The 22,515-nt window shown below is 38.9% G+C and overlaps 2 protein-coding genes across 2 annotated transcripts; both read left to right on the top strand.

The window, feature by feature from the left end:
- Positions 1-292: 292 nt before the first annotated feature.
- On the top strand, positions 293-11,276 carry LOC133864039 (COP9 signalosome complex subunit 1). Its single transcript, XM_062300232.1, has 6 exons — positions 293-853; positions 4,911-5,231; positions 9,646-9,762; positions 9,873-9,958; positions 10,343-10,577; positions 10,860-11,276. The coding sequence occupies exons 1-6, from the start codon at positions 464-466 to the stop codon at positions 11,034-11,036; spliced, it is 1,326 nt and encodes a 441-aa protein (XP_062156216.1). The 5' UTR covers positions 293-463; the 3' UTR covers positions 11,037-11,276.
- An 868-nt stretch (positions 11,277-12,144) lies between these two features.
- On the top strand, positions 12,145-17,924 carry LOC133863550 (probable pectin methyltransferase QUA3). Its single transcript, XM_062299537.1, has 7 exons — positions 12,145-13,005; positions 14,310-14,513; positions 14,596-14,806; positions 14,889-15,150; positions 15,541-15,915; positions 16,556-16,651; positions 17,406-17,924. The coding sequence occupies exons 1-7, from the start codon at positions 12,580-12,582 to the stop codon at positions 17,626-17,628; spliced, it is 1,797 nt and encodes a 598-aa protein (XP_062155521.1). The 5' UTR covers positions 12,145-12,579; the 3' UTR covers positions 17,629-17,924.
- The last annotated feature ends 4,591 nt before the right edge of the window (positions 17,925-22,515 follow it).

Genomic DNA, 22,515 nt, shown 5'->3' with positions numbered 1-22,515 from the left:
GCCACCTCGAAAGGTGGCAGGGGGTGGGATGTGTCGGCTTCCTATTAGGTGCGGCGTGGCTGACTAACAAAGTTTGTTAATTTTTGGATGAAAAATGTGTTCAAGGGCTGATTTATAATTATTGTTTATCACAAGGACCTCCTACAAACTTTTTAAACCACAATAAGTAAAAAATAATTATGACCGACTGTAGGATCAATGATACAATTCTCCATTTATCTAAAATAAAACGGACGGGACAATGAAACGACAACTTTAAATAACTCGTATAAAATCCCGCACGTGCCAAATTCGTCTCCTTCCGCCCCCGCTGGACACAGAGAGCAAAAGAACAAAGACGGCGGGCGTCTGACACAGAGAGAGAGAGAGAGAGAGAGAGAGAGAGAGCACTTATACTCTCAACCATTTCCAGAGCAAACCCTAACCCTAACCCTAATTCCCAAGCCCAGCAATCACGCTCGGCATGGAACCTGAGGACGAGATCCACGCGAACGGCGGCGTGGGAGACGAGGAGGGGAGCCTGATCCGGAGCAGCAGGCCGATCATAAGCAGCGGCGAGCAGCTGGACGTGGAGGCCTATGCGAGCCTCTACCAGGGTCGCACGAAGATCATGCGGCTCCTTTTCATCGCGGACCACTGCGAGGGCCACCCGGCGATGCGCGTGGAGGCTCTGCGCATGGCCTACGACGAGATCAAGAAGGGCGAGAACACCCAGCTCTTCCGCGAGATCGTCCAGAAGATCGACGGGAAGCTCGGGCCCGACTACGGGATGGACTCCGGCTGGTGCGATATTGTCGACCACAGGGCCGAGCTGAAGAAGGAGAAGCTTGAGAACGAGCTCAATGCCTATAGGGTATATAATTCCATTCTTTCATGTATTATTCCTCATATTGAATTGTTTGAATACGAATTTGTGTGTGAATGGATGTGCTATAAGTGTAGATATTGTTCTCTATGTGTATGTGTAAACAGGGAATTTTTATTGGGGTTTAGATAAAGCTCAAGAGTGAAAACTTTTATGTACAGGGTTTTAATAGGATTGACATTTGAATGGGTTTTAATTTTGCTTGTTATCACAATTTAGCTTGTGGTGTATTTGATTTCATGTTCTACCGTTTTTTCCCTGCATGTTTCTTGGTGATAGGTGTATAGAAAATGAAGTGATATTTACTTATAAAAAAAAAAGAAAATGAAGTGATATGAGGTTCTCATCTTATATTGGTGAAGGATGTGTTGTCGTTGTAAAGCATTTTATGGTATAGTTGAAGTGCGGTTGTATGGAAACATGTAGTCTTGATGTTTTTTTTTCGTAATGTATATGTGGTTACTAATTTTTGTAAAGTTCTTATTAATTTCTTAGTGGAAGTGCCTTTAGTTCAGAATAAGGTAATTTTTAAAAGCTGCAACTTCAATGCCCATGAGCATGGTCTTTTCCTTTATATATACACACATATATTTGGAACAGTCTCAAAATTTAAACAGGGTTTGTCTAGTAATCTTTATGGTATGCATTTCATAGGGGTCTGTTCTTACTTTATGCTTTACTTGCTGCCAATAAGTTAAAATAATGTGAGATGATTTTATCTGAACCTTAGATTTTTCATCTTTTCAAACTTGAGAAAGTGAAAGCATAAGCACCCAATAAGCTCTGGTTATACAAATGTTTGGCTCAGTTGAATTAAGCGTATTAAGAACCTTGTTGTGGCTTTCCTTCATTTGAGATGCCGGATTAGTTGAACCGAGTTATTTAAATAAGTTTAGCTTGTGTTTCTGCATAATAGTGTTATATCAATCCTGGTTTGCCTAATGATATGTCTCTGGGGGCTCATTTTAAGCTTTAAGTCCAGCCGTGCTCAGGATAGAAAATGTTTGCATTAAAGAAACATGTTCACTAATTCAGCTTAGCTTGATTTTGGATGTTGATATTGAGGAGTGCCAAGATTATATAAGAAAAGAGAGGTAGCACTTTTGTGAACTAATACAAATATCAGGGTAATAGAGGAGTATAAGATCTAGTATCAGGATGTTGTCTTTGAGGTTTTGTTTTATGTTACTAGCATAAAAAACTCACTAACCACCGTATTTATTACAAGAGGCTGACAGTCTGCTCACTTTTCATCTTCAGACCAAAATGGATGTGTGATCACCTGACTTATCAATCACTTGTGCATATCAAATATTAATGGTTCGTTTGGGTATTGAATTTTTAGAATTAGAATTGAATTCTTATTCTAATTGCGAATTTCGAGGCAAAAAGTTGTGTTTAGGTGTTGAATTTTTAGATTAGAAAATATTATTTTTAATGGTAAGAAATGATTGGAAGTTTGAAAAGTTGTGTATAATGATTGGTATTGTGAAAAGTTATGTGAAATAATGATTTAAATAATAATGATTTAATTAAAAAATAAATAATTTTTCTTTTTAAAAGAAAAAACAAAATTAAAAAAAAAATAAAAAATAGAAGCAAGGGGTGGCCGCGCGGCCACCCCCAGTGGTCGGGGAGGCCGCGCGGCCTTCCCCAAGTGGTTGGGGAAGGCGCGCGGCCACCCCCAGTGGTCGGGGATGGCCGCGCGGCCACCCCCAGTGGTCGGGGGAGGCCGCGCGGCCTTCCCCAAGTGGTTGGGGGTGGCGCGCTGCCACCCCCGGCAACCTCAGGGGGTGGCGCGAGGCCAACCCCTAGATTTAAAGGTGGCCGCGCGGCCACCCCCAGTTGTCGGGGGAGGCCGCGCGGCCTTCCCCAAGTGGTTGGGGGTGGCGCGCTGCCACCCCCGGCAACCTCAGGGGGTGGCGCGAGGCCAACCCCTAGATTTAAAGGTGGCCGCGCGGCCTTCCCCAAGTGTCGGGGGTGGCAGTGCGCCACCCTGCCTTTTTTTTTTTTTTAAAAAAAAAGTTATTATTTTTTTTAAAAAAATTTTAAAAAATTATTATTATTATTTTTTTAAAAAAATTATTATTATTTTATTAAGTAAATGCGGGACCCACGCACTGTACGTGGGTCCCAGTCATCATTGAAGGTAGAATTGGATTCAGAGAAGAATAAATTTTCTTCTCTGTATCCAAACCAACCATAAGTAAATCTTGTTAGTTGCCGATTACACGGTGGTGTCCAGAAGGAGCTTTTCCTTTAAGCAATTCTTTGGATATTAGCATGTGATCTCATTGTAGTTTTTGTTAACCCTCAGTTGTTAAGAAAGCTAAAATTACATGCTCTCTCTACCTGAGAGGTTGTTAGAGCATTCACATTAGGGGTGGGTATCGGTGGAATTGGTGGTAGTAGGGAGTATTTCGCCTATTGCCCTGTTGAAGTTGGTAATTTCACTGACTTCATCCTGACAAGGGCTATCTTGCCTTGCCACCGTCACCGCCAAGTCGGTAGGCGGTGGAAGTGGGTCTTTTTTTGTTTTTTTTTGGGATAAAACCACCGGAAAATCAAATCAAAGATTGAAAGTACTCCACCGAAGCCACGAGAAATTGTTAAAACAAATTTAGAATCAATGTAAAAAAGGAGAATCAACATTGAAAAATCTTTGAATACAAATCAAATCACGAAAAATCCAGATTCATAATTCAAACAATTAGCGAAAAAATCGAAGGGTCCAAATGGGAGAGATATTGAACCTTCAGAGCTGCGAGAGCATCATCACAAGGTCCGAGGGTGCCGTTTATGCAAGAGACAGTGAGTTGTAGAGTTCTAGCAAGAGAGAGAGAGAGAGAGAAGAAAGTACAAGCATCAACTATTATAGCAATTCAGATTGAAAACTATATAATCGTTGAGATAAATCATGATCCCTTGAGGATGGTTTTCGTATCCACATGTTGCGCTTGCCGCTTCAAGGACTTTTTCTTCTCTTTACTTTTGTCTGTCTCTGGGAACCCATGTTTTCTCTCTTAACACCACCGGTAGCAACGACAAACGAGGAGATCAAGAGACTTAGGGGGGGGGGGGGGTGGGGCAAGGGGGGGAGGGAGGGAGGGGTATGCGATGAATATATATTAGGTTCAAAACGATGTCATTTTCGTTAACTCTTTATTTTATTTTATTTTAAGATAGAAATGAAACTCTTATCAGTTCGAAAACTGACTTCAAGTTTTTTGTTTCGCCTACTAACGTCGGTAGGGAAATACTGTACCGGCCGCCGGTTGTTGGTGGCAGCTCGGTGCCGGTGCGGTGATAGCCAGTGGGCGGTACACGGTGGATCTGCACACCCCTAATTCACATTCACTTATCTAAAGTTCCATTTAAATTTTAGCTAAAAGATGCGCTTTTTAAATTTTAGCTAAAAGACGCGCATTTTATATTTTAGCTAGAAGACCCACTTTTTATATTTTAGCTACCCAATTTTCAAAAACACCATACATCTCACTCTCTAAATCTTTATCTATTCTATTAAAATAATATTTTTAATAATTTTATTTTCATTTTTTTATTATAACAAATCTTTCGTTCTCTCTCATGATCAGCTTTGCTCTCTCTTATTCTCTCTCTCTCTCTCTCTCTCTCTCTCTCTCTCTCTCTCTCTCTCTCTCTCTCTCAGAAGATGGCTTCTTTGAAGCTTGCCGCCGTCCCAATGCCTTTGTGCTTGCCGCTCGTGGCCACCAAGCTTTCCGAGAGAGAGAGAGAGAGGCAGCATGTGAATAAAAAAAATGTTTGGAGAAGGTTGGTACTGTAGCTCGTTTTTATTTTAGCTTAAGGATGCATAATGAGGCGTGGGGTAGTTTTGGGGGGTACTATCTAAATTTTAGATAGAATGCAAGGATGCATAGGCGGATGTGAATGCTCTTACCCATGGGCTAGTCTTTCTGTTTTGTTCAAACATCATAATGTAAGATCAATTTGCTACTCATTTTTTCTGTTGTTCCAAAGTATCCCTTTCCCTGATCTCTCATTCCTCCATTTACTTTATTGGCAGACAAATTTGATCAAAGAAAGCATAAGAATGGGATACAATGATTTTGGAGATTTTTATTATGCTCACGGTGCACTTGGGGATGCTTTTAAAAATTATGTCCGCACCCGTGATTATTGCACTACATCGAAACATATCATCCATATGTGTATGAGCGCAATTCTGGTCAGCATTGAGATGGGTCAATTCACTCATGTGACAAGCTATGTCAGTAAAGCAGAACAGTCACCGGAAGCCCTTGACCCAATTACAGCTGCAAGACTACGTTGTGCTGCAGGATTGGCTCACTTGGAGGCTAAGAAATACAAGCTCGCTGCCCGTAAGGTTTGTTGGCTCATTTTCTTTTGCTATTAAATTTAAATGGTGCGTGTTTTGACTTGTAGCTTTGTGCTTTAATAAAGATCTTGCTGATTTTGAAAACTGTGCTGTATGTTTTTAGTAAGTAGGCGTGCTGTAGTTGTTTTAGGTAATGTTGACAGCGTCTACTATTATAGAATATCATGCATTACTTGATTTCTTGAAAAACTCCGTTAAAGAAGGAAAGAGGAAAATAACCAAAGCGACTTCCTGAAAATCTGCACAACTTAGTGTTTGTTTGGTAAAGTTTTTGAAAAGTGTTTTGGGTTTTGTGTTTTGAAAATATGAAAATTGAGAAGTGTTTTCGGTAGGGGCAACATTTGAAAAGTGTTGTCTGTGGGATCCACAGAAGAAAATTCGTTTGTTATAGTTTTTAAAAAGCAAAAACCTGATAATTGTCTTCAAAAAATTAAAAGAAACAAAGCCAAAAAATCAGCGGTAGTCGTGTGGCCACCCCCTCTCCTTTGCTGGGGCGGCTTTTTTTTTTTGTTAAGCATAAAATCTTTTTATTTTTTTTGGTAATAAGTAACAAGTTAGCCTCCACGCCTAAAAAAATAAGCATGTCTTTCCAAAATATTCTTATATGAAGTTTTCTAAAAAAAAATTATTTTATTTTTTATTTAAGTGTTGTGGACCTGTGGTTTGTTTAGAAAATTGTTTGGTGGGGGACACATCTCATAGAAAATCATCTTGTAACTATTCCAAAAATTGTTTTTCAGGGATTGAAAAGAGAAAAGAGAAACAAATTTTTTTACCAAACTTGGCCTTATTTTCTCATGGATTTTGGGTTTCCAAAGTATAAAGTGAACTGAACTTTGGACTTACGGGCCATTTGGATGGGGGTAATATTTTAGGATTCCTGGTAATCCTAAAAGATTACCTTCACCGGTTGTACTTAAGTGGAGGGAATCCACATTCCCTTGGGAATGTAGATTACCTCCCAACCCACTTTTGTTAGGAATGTGGATTCCCTTCTACAGAGGTGGGAATCCACATTCCCTTGCCTTGGAAATTTGTGTTTTTTTTTTTTCTTCAAGTAATCGAAATGTTATTAAAAGCGCAAAGCGCTATTCAGGTACACATGAAGTAAACAAAGAGAAACGCCTATTTAGAAAGATAAAAAAGAACAAGAAAATCATTAAAACTAACCATCGAAAGTGCTAAATACGAAGTTGTCCAAGTATAAAGAGAATAAAAAAAGGACTTGAGCTCCTTCAACGTCCTCTCTTAGTTGAAATTTTGATCGTTTCTTTCCCTTAAAAGGCACCACAAAATTGAAGAGGGCTTCATTTTCCACACGATAGTTATCTGAGAGTGATCACCTGTCCACTAGCAAGCAAACAAATCAACCACCCGACTAGGCATAACCCACTATAACCCAAAGCGATTGAATAAGGCGCAGACAACCTCATAATGGAGAAGAAGATGGTCTAGACTTTCAATTCCTCTTGCACATACAACACCTATCAATCACAATGATATGCCGCTTTCTAAGATTGTCTATGGTAAGGATCTTTCTTAGGACTGCCGACCAAGCGAAAAAAGTCACTCTCAAAAGGAACTTCCAAGGAAAAATAATGCCATCTTACGTGCAAGGATCCTGTGAAAAGAGGTAACATCGAACACCCCTTTGTGTGAAGGGTCTACGAAAGCCTGTCTTCCGCTTCTCGTCTCACTCTATAGGAATACAATAAAGTGAAGAATGAAGCCAAGACATCCACTTTCCAATCGTGGGCCGCTCTAATAAAGCTTACATGCCACTGAAGGGAACCACTAGAAAGATTTAAATGAATTGCAACAGAAGCATCCTTCACGCAAGCAATGCTATATAAATTCGAGAAAGCTTCGTTAAGGGCTATCTCTCCACACCACACATCATCACATAGTATGATCTTGGAACCATCTTTCAGCTCAAATCTGGTATGGCTAGAAAACATCCTTCAACTCTTCCTAATATTCTTCCATAGTTTTTTTTTTCCTCGGGTTTTTTCTTTATAATTTGGATTTTGGGTGTTTCTTCTGGGTTTCGGGTTTTTCTTTGTTCGGGTTGTTGTGTGGGTTTTGGGGGTTTTCTTGGGATTAGGGGGTTTTCTTGTTTGGGGGTTTTATTGTATTTGGGGGGGGGGGGGGGGGGGGGGGGGTCTTGGGTTTTATTGTATTATGAGGGTTCTATTGTATCTTGGGGGTTTTCTTGTATTAGGGGGGGTCTTGGGTTTTATTGTATTTTGGGGGTTCTATTGTATCTTGGGTGTTTGTTGGGGGATTTCTATTGTATTTTGGGTGTTTGATGGTGTTTGTTGGGGGCTTCTTTTGTATTTTGGGTCTCTTGTGGGTTTTGGGAGTTGTGGGTTTGTAGTTCCTGTGGGTTTTCTTGGTTTTTTTATGTGGGCTAGCTAAGTTGTCACTGTGTATACTTCCTGTGTACTTAGGGACGCCTTACGTTTTTTTAAAGAAATTTTCTTACTTATCAAAAAAAATATTCTTCCATAGTCCCACCCCATACGGTCCAGGAGGATCAATAGAACACCACCCACCCCAAGCCTTGCCAAATTTTGAATCCACAACAACTCTCCACCATGCCTTTTGCTCATGCATGTAGTGCCACAACCATTTCCCTAAAAGAGCATGATTTGAACATCCTCAAGTTCTGAATCCCCAAACCTCCCTTAGAAATTCAAGATCAAACCTTAGACCAACTAACCGGGTACTATTTGAACTCTTCACCTATCCCACCCCATAAGAAATCTCGAAGGAGCTTCTCTATGCGATTTGCCACACCAGCAGGAAGGGGGAAAAGAGATAAGAAGTACGTAGGTAAGTTGGAAATAGTGCTCTTTATAAGGGTAACCATTCCACCCTTAGACAGACACATCATTTTCTAACTCGCCAATCGACGCTCAATCTTTTTAACTATACCATTTCAAATAGGCTTGGCCTTGTAAGAGGCCCCTTACGAAAGACCAAGATACTTCAATGGTAAAGAGGAAACCCCACTACCCAAAATGCCAGCCAACCCATCTACACTATCCACAAGATCCAATTTTGACTTGGCCAGTTTAACCTTCAAATTGGAGACAACTTCAAAACATAAGAATAAAGCACACAGATGCAAAGGTGATCCGGATTAGCCCCACAAAAAACCAAAGTATTGTCTGCGAAGAACATGTGTGATATATTTACCACACCAAAGTGCCTAGCGCCCATAGAGAAGCCTGAGAAAAGACCCCCATCAACTGTTGAAATAAGCATTTTACTTAAAGCCTCAATGACAACAACGAACAGAAGAGGCTTGTCTCAACCCACAGGAGCTACCGAAGAAGCTGGATGGATTGCATTCACCAAAATGGAGCACACCAAAGAGATACAATGCGCTATCCACGAGCACAATTTCTCCCCAAATCCGCACCTTCTCAACAAATATAGTAAGAACTCCCAGTTGACATGATCATAGGCCTTTCCAATATCCAGCTTGCAAAGCACTCTTGGTTCACTAGATCTGAACCAACTATCCATACATTCATTTGCTATAAGCACTTAATTAAGGATTTGCCTACCTCATACAAGGCATTCTGGGGCTTTGAAATAATCTTCTCCACGATCCTTCTCAACCTATTGAAAAGGACTTTGGCAATGATCCTTAAGATTAATAGCCTTGGGTTTCTTTGGAATGAGAGCAATGAATGTGGCATTAAGGCTTTTTTCAAACTTAGTACAAGCATGAAAGTCATGGAACAACCCCATGATGTCTATCTTAATCACATCTCAGCAAGCTTGGAAGAAAGCCGTAGAAAAACCATAAAGACCTGGAGCCTTATCTTGGTTCATACCTTTCACCACCTCTAAGACCTCCCTCTCCTCAAATGGATGCGCTAACCAAGAGGCCTCCGCATCTATAGAGTCGAAAGCAAGGGCATCCACCTTTCACCTCCTTTACGGGCCTAATTTTGATAGTGTTAGAAGGTCGCTTTGGGAGGAGTTGGTTGGCCTAATTAGTTGGTGTGATATGCCATGGTTCATTGGAGGATATTCATTCTTTCATTACATGCATGACCCTGCTTTGGATCATATGATAAAAAAGAATAAAGTGGATTATAGGTCTGGGTTTTAATCATGCCAATAGGGTAAAAAAAGGGCAAAAAAAATGAAAAAAAAAATGAAAAATGTTGTTCATTCTTTTGCTTGAACTCAATTTTGCTCAGTCATTTTGATGAAATGGTCCGTCCCTTTCTGCTCTCTATCGTTTTTGTGTGACTTGGAAAATCTGTATTCAAAATGATATTGAGTTTGCGTCTAATCATTGTAATTTATTCTTATAAAAAAATCATAAAAATATTTCATTTTATCTTGAATGTGGCATTTATTATCTTTTGTATGTTTGCAGTTCTTGGAAACAGGTCCTGAATTGGGAAGTCACTACAATGAAGTCATTGCACCTCAAGACGTTGCAACATATGGCGGACTTTGTGCACTTGCAAGTTTTGACAGGACAGAACTGAAGGTATCTGTTCTGTTTCTTCTTTTTTCTTTATTTTTCACCATTATTATTGTTTTCCATTGGCATAATGAAAGCCCAAGAGCTATTTCTGATTAAATGCTTTCATCTGGCAGAACAAAGTTATAGACAACGTGCACTTCCGGAATTTTTTAGAGTTAGTACCTGAAGTAAGGGAGCTTATTAATGATTTCTACTCAAGGTAACTTGATATGTTTGAACATGGGGCATTCTCTTGTATACTGCCGGTGTATTGAGGGGCGCCTTACGTTTTAATAAGACCAACTTATTACTTATCAAAAAAAAAATACGTTTGAACATGGGGCATGTGGCACTATACTATATATGGGATAGATTGTATGAAAGATTAGGATGAACAATATATATATATAGATTGCAGTCTTAGAAGATTGGTTTTTGCCTGTTAATAAAATTTGTTAGACGTAACTTTCGTTTCCTAGAGTTGCAATGGTTGAAGGATCCATTATCAACCCACCTCATCCTGGACTATCTTCATTTCTTCTTTTTATTTTTGTTTCTTGTTTTTTGGGCCTCGTCTAACAGAATTATTTCCCTTTTATTGCAGCCATTATGCCTCATGCCTGGATTACCTGGGAAATCTCAAAGCAAATCTGTTGCTTGACATCCATTTGCATGACCATGTTGAGACGCTATATGATCAAATCCGTAACAAAGCCCTCATCCAGTATACACACCCATTTGTCTCTGTTGATCTTCGAATGATGGCTAATGCCTTCAAAACAAGCATTGCAGGGCTAGAGAAAGAACTTGAAGCTTTGATTACAGACAATCAAATACAGGTTTTGTTTGGATTTATCTTGCTTAACCTGTCTGTAAGTAATGACAAACGTCTGAAAACTGAAAAAGTTATATACTTGGTGGATCTGGCTTACATGTTCTCACAGTTTTTGAGCTGAAATAAGTACAGTATATATATATAAAGATAAATTACAACTCCCCAAGTGGCATCAAACTATTTAAAAGAATTCGGTCCTAGATGCTGTGAAACCTATTCAAATTCAACCCTTATAAAACATCAGATATTGTATCCTGTACTAATCAACCATATCATGCCCCTGCAGGCTCGGATTGATTCACACAACAAAATTCTGTATGCACGTCATGCAGATCAAAGGAATGCAACTTTCCAGCGAGTTTTACAGACTGGCAATGAATTTGATCGGGATGTTAGGTCAATGCTGCTGAGAGCAGACCTCATTAAGCATGAATACAATCTTAGGGCATTGAGGAAACTCTGAATTTCAATTTCAGCAGGGAAATTGTAGTATGACCAAGCTTTTTCTCTCTTTTTTTCATGCAATTGAGCTTGGTCTTTTAGTATGGTGAAGTGGGTTCTTAACGCCTAAAACAAGATGCTGTATGTGGTGGTGGGGTTTGCATTTTCAGGATACAAATGTATGCAACAATTAACAAAATATAAATGGTTACTATTTTGTACATGCTCGAATTTATATTATCAGCTACTGTTTAACTCTTCATTTTTAATTGGTTTCAATTTATTTATTGTTTAACATTTTTTAGAAACCCATTAATGTGATCTGATTGAATGCACAAATGTATCCAGAAATCTGTTTTGGAATTAATTTATTCTTTTTTCTGTTTTGATTTGCATGCCATAGAGTGTTCTAAAATGAGATGAAGTATGCACAAGACAATAATGGAATTGTAGAGCCAGCAGTTCTGCCCTAAGTATTATGCCCAATGTAAGATTTGTTATAAGCTATAGCAATTTTCCGTTGTCAGTTCTTTCAAGGCCCTTTCGGTGCAGTGATCCAGGGAGTCCTATCTAACCCCTTCTATTGTCTCTTGTGCCCAGTTCTCCAACGGGCCGTAGAAAAGACTATTGTTTTGCTTTCTTGAAGTGACGTATAATTATGCCATTTTGCAAATATGATCCATCTACTGCCTTTGTTTACAAGTGAAGGCAACAGAAAGATGACACATGTCACACATTGATATGAACACCCGACCATCTATAAGACTTAAAAAACCAAGCACAGTGGTCGTATTAAAAGAAACAAGGACCACGAATCCTGTAAGCTCAAGTGCTATTTTCATGGATTGGGATTGGTCCAGGCAGACTGTCCGGCTGTCCGCTTGTAATTGTAATTGTAATTGTAATTGTGAGAGAGTTTCAACGAGGTTCATTTGTTCTAGTATGTGTTAAAATAGTCTAAAATCTGTTTGGACACATAAAGCCTTATCGGAGGCCTTTATTAATTGCTTGCCCGAGATTGCACTAATTAGGGTAGACGATTGTAAGAATCGTGGTCCTAGTTTCATACTTTGCTCAAAAAGAAGAATCTATTTTTTATTTTTTATTTTTTTATACACACAACCTCATAGTGTTTAATGTGGAATTGTGGTTTGTCACCTATCCTTAATTAGCCGGTAAACAAATGCGCGTCGATGATCAAACTTCACAAATCACAGCTGTCCATCACATGCACATGCAGCACACTCGAAGCTTTCACCGCCCGAAGATCCTTCACGGGAATCACAGCCTTGTGAATCTACATAAATCCTCTGCTTCACACAAGCGATAGTCCACTCAGAAGAATGCACTCTCTGTGAACCGTAAACAGGGAGGTGCCAAAACGAAACCCCATTGCCTCTTTAAATTCTGTCTCTTCAAACATCAAAAATAGTAACCCTAGAAATCCCATACTTCAATTATCTCTCTGTGTGTGTTCGATCCTCTAATCCAACAAAACCTTACAATCCCACATAAAATCATTCAGACCCACAAATGCCCATTTGATCAGATCCAAGAATAGAGAAATGGGTCACCTGAATTTGCCCACATCGAAGCGAAGCCCTCGGCAATGGCGGCTCTTGGACCTCGTCTCCGCGGTGTTCTTCGGCTTGGTCTTCCTCTTCTTCCTACTCGTTTTCACGCCCCTCGGCGACTCGCTCGCCGCCTCGGGTCGCCAGGCGCTCCTCGTATCCACCGCCGATCCGCTCCAGCGACAGCGCCTCGTGGCGCTGCTGGAGCTCGGCACTCAGTCCGCAACCGTGGAGGCCTGCCCCGCCGAGTCCGTGGACCACATGCCCTGCGAGGACCCCAGGCGGAACAGGCAGCTGAGCAGGGAAATGAACTTCTACAGAGAGCGCCATTGCCCCCTGCCGGAGGAGACACCGCTCTGTCTGATCCCGCCGCCCGATGGATACAAGATTCCGGTGCAGTGGCCCGAGAGCTTGCACAAGGTAACTGGGTTTGTTTGACACTGTTTCGTTGCCGAGAAAGTCGAAAGAAAGGAAAGATTTTTTCTTTTTCTTTTTCTTTTTGATAATGAATGTGGAGGGGCCTTGGTGCCGGTGTTTGTTTGGGATTTGGGAATTTATTGCTATTTTGATCTAGGGGTTGAATTTTCGATAGTTAAGGTATTATGCTGGAGATTATTAGCTTTGATTTGTTTCTATTTTATAAGGTTAGTTTAACACTCCTTTAATTTTTTTAGGTTTTACAAACCGCTACCTTGTTAAAACAAGCCAGAGATTAAATTTGATTTCTTTTAGTTTTTGGTGTTATTAACTCAGTTTAGTGTAACTCGGGTTCTTAAGTTTTAAAATTCATGGTGCAGAATTTTCTTTAGAAGGAATTATGTGATGTTTTATTGAACACGTGATGATGTGCAACTTCATGATAGTTCAGTTAGCTACCAAGCGTAGGATCGTACCTTATGTTCAATTTTTTGCTCAAGGAGAAAGAAGTGCTCTGTAAACTTTGAAATCGAATCACCGAGATCCTCACTTGAATTGTAAATGCTTCATAAACTATGAAATTCAATCATTGAGATTCTCACTTGAATAGTTGAATTGTTGTTTTTAATAGGCAGTAAAAATCTTAGCCCCTACAAGGCTTAAATAGCAGTGCATGACAATAACGGAAAGAACTTCCTTCTAAATAACTATTTTGAAGATGAATCTCAATTAGTTATTGTAGCATGCTGTAAATTTGCTTAATTTTTTGTCATATTATGTTGGTTTATATTACAGGTTGATGTTTCTTAGAGGTCTTCCCCCGCCCTCCACACCCCCCCCCCCCCCCCCCCTCTCCTTCTTTTTCCTCCTCGTCCTCCCTCTCTCCCTTCATCCTGGGGTTTAGTACTGCTGCATGTGACCGTGTTGATTGATTATTTAGAAGTAAGCCTGGTGAAGCTCATGCATGGTTCTGATGTTGTTAATGTTCTAAAATTTGAAATCTTCTACTTGGATAGTAGTGGCTGGTGAAGAACAAAGTAGCCAAACTTGGATTGCTCCCAAGTAACGAAGTATCTCGCTTCTTTAATCACATTTTATGCGGACTACACCTGTGCTTGGTTTTCCTCTTGGCAAAAGCAAATTCATAAAAGAATTTGTCTGCTATAGTGTTCAAGAAATCATTATAAGAACATGCAATCCATATTGTTTCAGATGCAGAGTTACTGTTATATGATGACATGATTGATCAGAAAATCATTTGTTATCTATCCATTTATTCTGAAGTATTGTGTTATGTTCATGTGCAGATATGGCACAGCAACATGCCCCACAACAAAATTGCGGACAGGAAAGGTCATCAGGGATGGATGAAACGGGAAGGACCGTACTTTATTTTCCCTGGTGGTGGCACAATGTTTCCTGATGGTGCAATACAGTATATCGAAAAACTTGGACAATACATCCCTATTAGTGGCGGCACTCTCAGGACTGCTCTCGATATGGGTTGTGGGGTAAGAGCTGTTTTCCGGGATCTCTCTGAGACCTTTCTAGAATTTTTGCTTTTCAACATCATGAAATATAGTCCTCTTGCAGGTGGCCAGTTTTGGGGGATATCTGCTAGCTGAAGACATTTTAACCATGTCGTTTGCACCAAGAGATTCACATAAATCCCAGATACAATTTGCACTTGAGAGAGGGATTCCGGCTTTTGTTGCCATGCTTGGAACTCGCAGACTCCCATTTCCTGCATTCTCATTTGATTTGGTGCACTGTTCTCGATGTTTAATCCCTTTTACTGCTTACAGTGAGTTCTTTGTCACGTGGTCTCTCCTATGTTACACCACTACTGCTACTTTTTTCATTATTAGAAAAATCTGGCTTTGCAGATGCAACATATTTCATCGAAGTGGATCGGTTGCTTCGACCAGGAGGATATGTGGTCATCTCTGGTCCCCCTGTACAATGGCCTAATCAAGACAAGGAATGGGCAGATCTGCAGGGTGTGGCTAGAGCATTGTGTTATGAACTTATTGCTGTGGATGGAAACACTGTTATCTGGAAAAAGCCTGCAGGAGATTCATGTCTCCCCAACCAAAATGAATTTGGTCTAGAGTTGTGTGATGAATCAGATGACCCAAGTTATGCATGGTAACCGTTCTTGGAACAATTTCTCAGTTCCTAAGGATTTTTTTATTTTTTTTTGGATTTGGCTTAGGTGCTTTAGTTTTTTCAATGTTCCAGTTTTAATTTCACTCTCACTCTGTCTCTTTCTCATAAAAAACTTGAAATAAAATCTAGATTGTTGAAAAAACTACAGCACATACAACACCTAAGCCAAATCCTTTCTTTTTAGCACAAAAAGGGAGTTGGGGGTGTTAGAGGTTTATTTGTTGTCATACCATACACCTGCTGTGAATCCTGTGGTCATGTCTCAGGGATTTGTCTTTTGCTTACCTCATAAAGAATACTGTTATTAACAAGGCCTGAAGGCAAGGATTTGGTGGGAATTCTGAAAAAGTAAGCTCAAATGTTTTGCAGGTACTTCAAATTAAAAAAATGTGTAAGTAGGACCTCTTCTGTCAAGGGAGAACTAGCTGTTGCGATGATTCCAAAGTGGCCAGACAGGCTAACTAAAGTTCCTTCAAGAGCCACACTCATGAAAAATGGCATTGATGTGTTTGAGGCTGACACTCGGCGGTGGGCAAGAAGAGCTGCGTACTACAAAAACTCATTAAATGTAAAGCTTGGAACCTCAGCTATACGCAACGTCATGGACATGAATGCATTTTTTGGAGGCTTTGCCGCAGCACTAAAAGCTGACCCTGTGTGGGTAATGAATGTGGTTCCTGCTCGCAAGCCGTCAACTTTGGCAGTAATTTATGACAGAGGCCTTGTTGGAGTCTACCATGATTGGTGAGTTTTCTTATTATGTCTTGAATGTCTCTTGAAAAGAAAATCCCTATAGGGCTATCTCAAATATTGTTAATCAATTCACATGAATTGTTCGTGTTACTCGTGAAGTTTCCATCATATGGCTCATATCTTCTTTAGAAGTGCACATCAATTCAATAATTAAATAATTCACTATGAATTGCTATTGTTCTAAGAGGTATGCTAAGCTCCCTCTGGTTGCTTTGTATCAGAGTTGATAGAATGGTATCCAGTAAGATTCCTTCTTACCTTTATGGGCTCTGCGCCAGTTATTTAACCAGAGACCACTAATCACATCTTCTATTTTGCCAGTAGATCTATGTCAAAAAAATTCTCAAGTTTGTTTCTATTTGAATACCTTGTTAGAAAACAACATATCTGCTCTGTTTTTCACTTTTTGCAACTTGGATTCCCTTTACCTAACTATGATGAAATTGATTATGAGGCCCAAAAAAATGGTTCCTAGTAAAGGAAAACATTTTGTGGATATCTACACGCGCGCACACTCTAATCTCAATCCCTTTTTTACTTGGATTTGGATTCATTGCTTGTTGGTTTTACTAGAACTATAATTGCTTTCTGGAGAACTCTTATGGATGAAATAATGTATTCATGGTTCCAGGTGTGAGCCTTTCTCAACATACCCTAGGAGCTATGATCTCATTCATGTAGCTGGGATTGAATCACTCATTAAACATCCAGGTTCAGGGAAGAGCAGGTGTTTGTTCTTTATAACCCCATCCTTCATTGCTATTTTACTTTATCTGTTCCCTGAATTTTCCTGGCTTCTTTCAATTTTTTTTGGAATGTGGCAATATGAAGGATTTTTCCTGATAGTGAAAAATTATAATTTATATCTTATAAAGGCCGTCACTATACTGATGATCTTACTGCAAGTCAAACCTAAGACAACAGTTAGTTGAAATAGAAGGACTAGTATTTACAGCTTCATTACAAAATTGATGTGCTTTATTAAAATTGTAGTATAGTATGCATGTCATTAGTATTGCCTTGGGCATATCATTTTTCTGCATGTTATTTATGTCTATGGAGTGGTAATAGTGTCATACCTTGTTAAAAGCTTTGTGTTTAATTCTTTAATAAAAACTGAAAGTTATTGTCCTCCATGGGCTATGTCCTATTATGAAGAGTTTGCATGTGCATAAAATGACACATAATCTTTGCATGTCTCATCTGTGTACTATTTTTTATTATACTACTCATCAAAAATAGTACAATCTTTGACCCATCTTGCCGCTTAAATATTATTCGGTGTCTATAAGTCCTTTTTGAAGTTTGTTAGTTCCTACAATGTATGCATATCAGTTTCTAACACCTGTATCCATACCAGTGCGACATGCTATCTCTTCAACCTTAAAAGAGACATTAACATCTGTTTGGCCATAGAATTTGATAGATTCCATGATCTGTTATTAAAGTGCCTATGCTCATTGCTTTGAGATTCATTGCAGGTGTAACCTTGTGGATTTGATGGCGGAGATGGATCGAATTTTGCGTCCGGAGGGAACAGTCGTGGTTAGAGATTCCCCTGAAGTGATTGATAAAGTAGCTCGCCTAGCTCGCGCTGTGAAATGGTCGGCTGCCATACATGAGAAAGAACCCGAATCACATGGGAGAGAGAAAATACTTGTTGCAACTAAAAACTTTTGGAAGCTGTCTTCGGCATCCCACTGACATAGACTTTGTTCTTTGTAATGTTATGTAGGTATTTTCTTCTTTCCTTTTTCTATCCTTTTCTCAAAGGCATATGCCATCTCAATGCATCAAAGGGATGCAGTTTTTTTTCTTGTTCCTCATCCTGTATGTTTATATTAGGAGATAGGAGAGTTATAATGGGAAGTATAGACGTGCAGTTTTATATGAGAATACACATGCTGGTGCTGGTGGGAGTTATGTATCCATTTAGTTGTCCCCGTTCATTGTAATTTGATGTGGTTATTTATCATCATTGATTTGATGATTCTGCATTATTTCTCCTTTTTCATCATCTTATACTCGATGTTTGGTATTCTTGGGTCGGTATACTTGGTCCACTAAATAAACTATAAGAATTATTTAAAAGTTTTAAATGAGGTGGTAATATATTCACCACGTGGTAATATATACCCTATTAGATATGTGAAATCTTGACCCAAAAATGGCTCATTTCTATTTCATTTCAAATAGAGAGGATCGTTGTCCACATATATTGTGTTCTACGCAAGCCTCATAAAAATCAATTTTGGTGTTACTAAAGTGCAACTGTCCATTCCCACTTCTGCATAGGGGTTAATTTTTCATAAAAACAAGACCCGCGTAAATCAATCTTATATATAATATGTTAACGGGCCTGTGACTTGATCCGTCAAGTTGGTGGCGCCCAACAACAAATACTCGGTAATGAGAGGATTTCTTTCATTAGCCGACTTGTATTTGGCCTTTGGTGGCCGACCTAGTGTTTATAAAAGAGGGAAGTATTAGTAACACTCTTAGTTTCGTATTATGATGAAAAGCATAGCGCTGCACAATTACCTTTTTGTTTCTTTTTCGACGCACTGGACGAAGAAAAAGATAGCCTTTAATTTGTGAGAGACATAACGAGAGATGTACGATAGTGAGAGAGATAAATAGTGAAACAGAGCTACAATTTGTCCCAACAAAAGAGAAGTTTGTCCATTGGAAAAGGCGAAGAAACCCGAGAAGATGGACGATAATGAGTTAGAAGAGATGGATGCCAAGATTACCGTCAGATTTCACATATTTAATGGTGTATATGTTGTTGTCTTATCATTTAAAAATTTTAAGTTACATGATACCATGCTATACGTTAGATGTAACAAAATAAAATTTTGACCGTATAATGACTCTTCTCCATTTCACTTTAAATGAAGAGGATTCTTATCTATACATATTATGCTATACGTTATATTATGTACTACACAAGCCCCATAAAATCAATTTTGGTATTACTATAACACAGTGGTTCGTCCCACTTCTCTATAGTAAGTCAATTTTTCATAAAAACCAGAGCCACATAAATCAAATCTGATATATAATAGAAGGCTTAGATCAGCCAGCCCATAAACCATATGCAAACTTTGGAAGGATTGGTTCCAGTGTTCAAGAATGCATGTATTTTTTTTATTGGGATTCTATGTTATTGAAAATCTCTGCTTTTATCCTGCATCCAATTTTTGGGTAGGGGGTATCCTCCCGAATAAGGGACCCACCCGCTCAAGCAAGTTGCTCCGGCAAGATAGCCTCTGCTCGACATGGACCGTACAATTTTCTCTGTCTTTCTTCTTTAGGTTATGGAATTATAGAGGATCTAAACCCTGGTTTTTTTGTATGCTCCTCTTTTTTTTCATTGGGCTTTTTCTTTTTTTTTTGTGGGGTGGGTATATCCTGGATTGGCCACTTGGTGTAACAGTGGAGTCCCCTTATCATGTGGTTATACTCGCACCTTCAGCTTCAATTTTATTCATGGGATGGGACCAAATCATTTTCTAATTGCCAGATTATTTATACAAAGGGGTTAGTTGCCCTTATAGATACCGATAATAAAATAAAGAGATTAAGGAAAAGGAAGAAAATACAGAGATTAAGGTGGTTTGGCCTGCCTATATTCACACGTTAAAAGCCTTATAGGCTATATCTTTCATTCATATTTGATTTGAATACAAGACTATATTTATAAAGCTTTACATGTGATTTGAATAATTTCAAATACAAACATATTCCTTAGAGCATCCTTAGTAAGTTCTCCATTTCTTCAATTTTTTCACCAAAATTTGGTGAAAAACTCAAAAAAAATCCACTTCAACAAACTCTCTATTTTGACTCTTGTCAGAATTTCACTCCAAATTTGGTTCACAAATTTTGATGAGCTATTGAATATTTAATAATTTCTCTCTCCTTTCGTTTCACTTTTTCTCTCTCCTCATTTGTTAGGAGTGGTTGCTTAAAACTAATAAAAAAATTAATATCTAATTGAAATAAAGAAATATTTAGAGAGTTTGATGTAGGAAGTTTGTTAAAAGTAGTAGTTAAAATAACAAAAATAGATTTTTTTAGCTAAAATTTAGAGAAAATTTAAAGAGCTCATTAGGGATGTTCTTAGATTAAGGTTAACAAATCCCTTAATCTACAGCAATCAAATTATCTAAATCCCTTCATTTATGGGATACAAATCAACAGTTATCTCAAAAAATATCTATAATTTAACAGCCTTTAATTATATAGCTCATAGAACTTGCATCGTGTGTAATATTAATTTCACTAAGATTCCTTTAAAAGGGCATAACAAATGGTAGAAGTGTGGACTAGTTTCCTTTATTTTTCACACGCCAGCAGTGTGGACTAAGATCTATTTTTCCCCAACAAACATGAATAGGTCTTAGAGCAACGCCGGCCAGTTCATGTATTCAGAAAGGTATGATCCAACAATAGTTTACAGAGGACATGTTGCCACAACAACCATATTTGAAGCATGTCTTTAAAGGTTGTCGACCATAGGCCGAGCTAGAGGGGGCAATCAATTCGCCTGACCCGTCTAAAGGTGTATTTTAGTCTATGTAAAATTGCTCTTTAGTCTTTGCCCACCCTAAAAAAAATGCGTCCCTAGGTTACCTCAGCAATTATAACCGTCATTAAACGTACGAAATATGACATTTTGAAAGGCAGGCAAGATTTGGAAGCGGCTCAGGATCCCTTATAATTTCAAAGAAATTGTAGATTCTTAAATTACGTAATTTAAGCCATTTTTAAGCATCGAAACGCTTCAAAAATGCAACCTACGAAAAATATGGCATGTTGTCGAGGCAACGTGAAAGAATTTATCTCCTAAAAGTTTCGTCTTCACTTCTGTAACCATGTTTCTTCTTAATAAAATTAAAAGACAATTTTCTGTTCAAAACTTTTTTACAACATAAAGAGTAAGAACCCGATAAAAATACACTAAATTCTCAACTGTAATACGTCACGTGTTTAATAGGTAGCATTTTCTAACCGTTTTGCTGCTTAGAAATGGTTACAATTACGTAATTTAAGAATTTACAATTTTCTAAAAATTATAGAGAATCTTTATCCGAAACAAAGAGCACGCATAACTTCAAAGTTCAAAGTAGGATTGTCAAACTCAAAAGGCAAGCCATGTTGGTGTGTGTGTGGGGGGTGCTTAAATTTGTCAAACAAAGAGCCTGGAGGAATCTTTAAAGTTCAAAATTCAAAGGTTTCAAAGTCCTTAAGAGCCCACGTCCAAGGAACTAGCTAATGTACGGCGGAAAGAAAATGCCTAGATCGAATATAGCCAAAAGCCATAGGCAACCCATGTCCATATTATTTTCTGCTCTCAATTTCGCACCATCTCCAGGCTGTATATAGTTTCGATCTCCTTCTTAAATCCTTCTTTAAAAAGAAGAAAAAAAAAATTGTGATTATCATCCTAATGATAGAGATTGAATTCGAAAAGCATATGTTAAAAAAGGACCTTGTTAATTCTATATGTTTTAATCTTGCTCCTTGTAAATCAAAATTTTGACTCGGCCACAGTAATGTCGAGGTCAAACAGGGGCCGAGGCAAAGTTGTCACTTGCAGAGCCATGCAAGTTAAGGCCCCATAGGCCATAGGGCCCCCCACCTATTTCTTCCCATCTCGTTTGGGGTGGGGTGGGGTGGGGGGGGACCCCTAATTCATTGATGAAGAGAGCGGGGTACCCTAATACTAAGAGGTAGAGCTGGAGCCATGTTAACGGAACTCAAGAGTGATAACTCCTGCCGTTGGGTTGTTTGCTTGAGAATGACGCAACTATAAGCTACTCTGTGTTTTACTTTATGGCCTTTTACTCCATTATGTTATGTACTTGAAAAATACAAATAATAAAGTGATAAAGTATCTCATTATTCATCACAACTTATTACCACGTTTGCTGATTAAATTTATTATTTTGGTCCGCTTAAACTTTTGGGCATTAGAGCCGAGGTCTTAAGTTCAAATTTTGAGTCCACACTTTATCCCGTCAATTGTGTGAATATCAAGATCCGGGAAAAAAAAAGGTCAATTTCATCATTCTAAGATGCTTATCCAAAGATGTAATCTAGTCAAGAAATGAAGTTTGAAAGAGCCCATGTGTTCAAACGCAGAGAGAGTCCGGTCTTGAAAATTTTGTGTGTAGAGCCCTCCAAGTAGAATGAGTTCCAAAAGTTCAACTTCAACTTTAACACCGGGTCGTGATGGCTCTTTTCTCACGCGAAAAGAGTCGCGTAAATTAACGGTGTATATGTTGTCCCGTTATTTGAGCAAAACTAAATCTGAACCATAAAATAACTTATCACTGCTTATAGTTCGGGTCAGTAAACGTAAACGGGTAGCGGTGGGCTGAAAAAGGGGAACTTCATTAATGCAACAGCTAAGGCAATGGTGTGGTGGGCCTGGTGGGCCTTGGTCTAACTGTGGAAATAGTGTGAAATAGCCACTCTCTCTCTCTCACAACCTGGAGGGAAATAGTCATGAAAATAGTAGTCATTGAAAGGATAGAACGTTGAAGATCTGAATGGAGACCCGTTCTCTAATTGAGCGTGATG

This window comes from Alnus glutinosa, chromosome 3 (assembly GCF_958979055.1).
Source record: "Alnus glutinosa chromosome 3, dhAlnGlut1.1, whole genome shotgun sequence".
Classification (NCBI taxonomy): Eukaryota; Viridiplantae; Streptophyta; class Magnoliopsida; order Fagales; family Betulaceae; genus Alnus; species Alnus glutinosa.
This window is presented reverse-complemented; position numbering and strand designations above follow the sequence as displayed.

Coding starts and splice junctions, on each gene's coding strand:
- LOC133864039 (XM_062300232.1), top strand. CDS start 464: ATGGAACCTGAGGACGAGATCCACGCGAACGGCGGCGTGGGAGACGAG. Junction 854..4,910: donor ACGAGCTCAATGCCTATAGG/GTATATAATTCC, acceptor CTTTATTGGCAG/ACAAATTTGATCAAAGAAAG. Junction 9,763..9,872: donor TTGACAGGACAGAACTGAAG/GTATCTGTTCTG, acceptor TTCATCTGGCAG/AACAAAGTTATAGACAACGT.
- LOC133863550 (XM_062299537.1), top strand. CDS start 12,580: ATGGGTCACCTGAATTTGCCCACATCGAAGCGAAGCCCTCGGCAATGG. Junction 14,514..14,595: donor CTCTCGATATGGGTTGTGGG/GTAAGAGCTGTT, acceptor GTCCTCTTGCAG/GTGGCCAGTTTTGGGGGATA. Junction 15,151..15,540: donor GATGACCCAAGTTATGCATG/GTAACCGTTCTT, acceptor AATGTTTTGCAG/GTACTTCAAATTAAAAAAAT.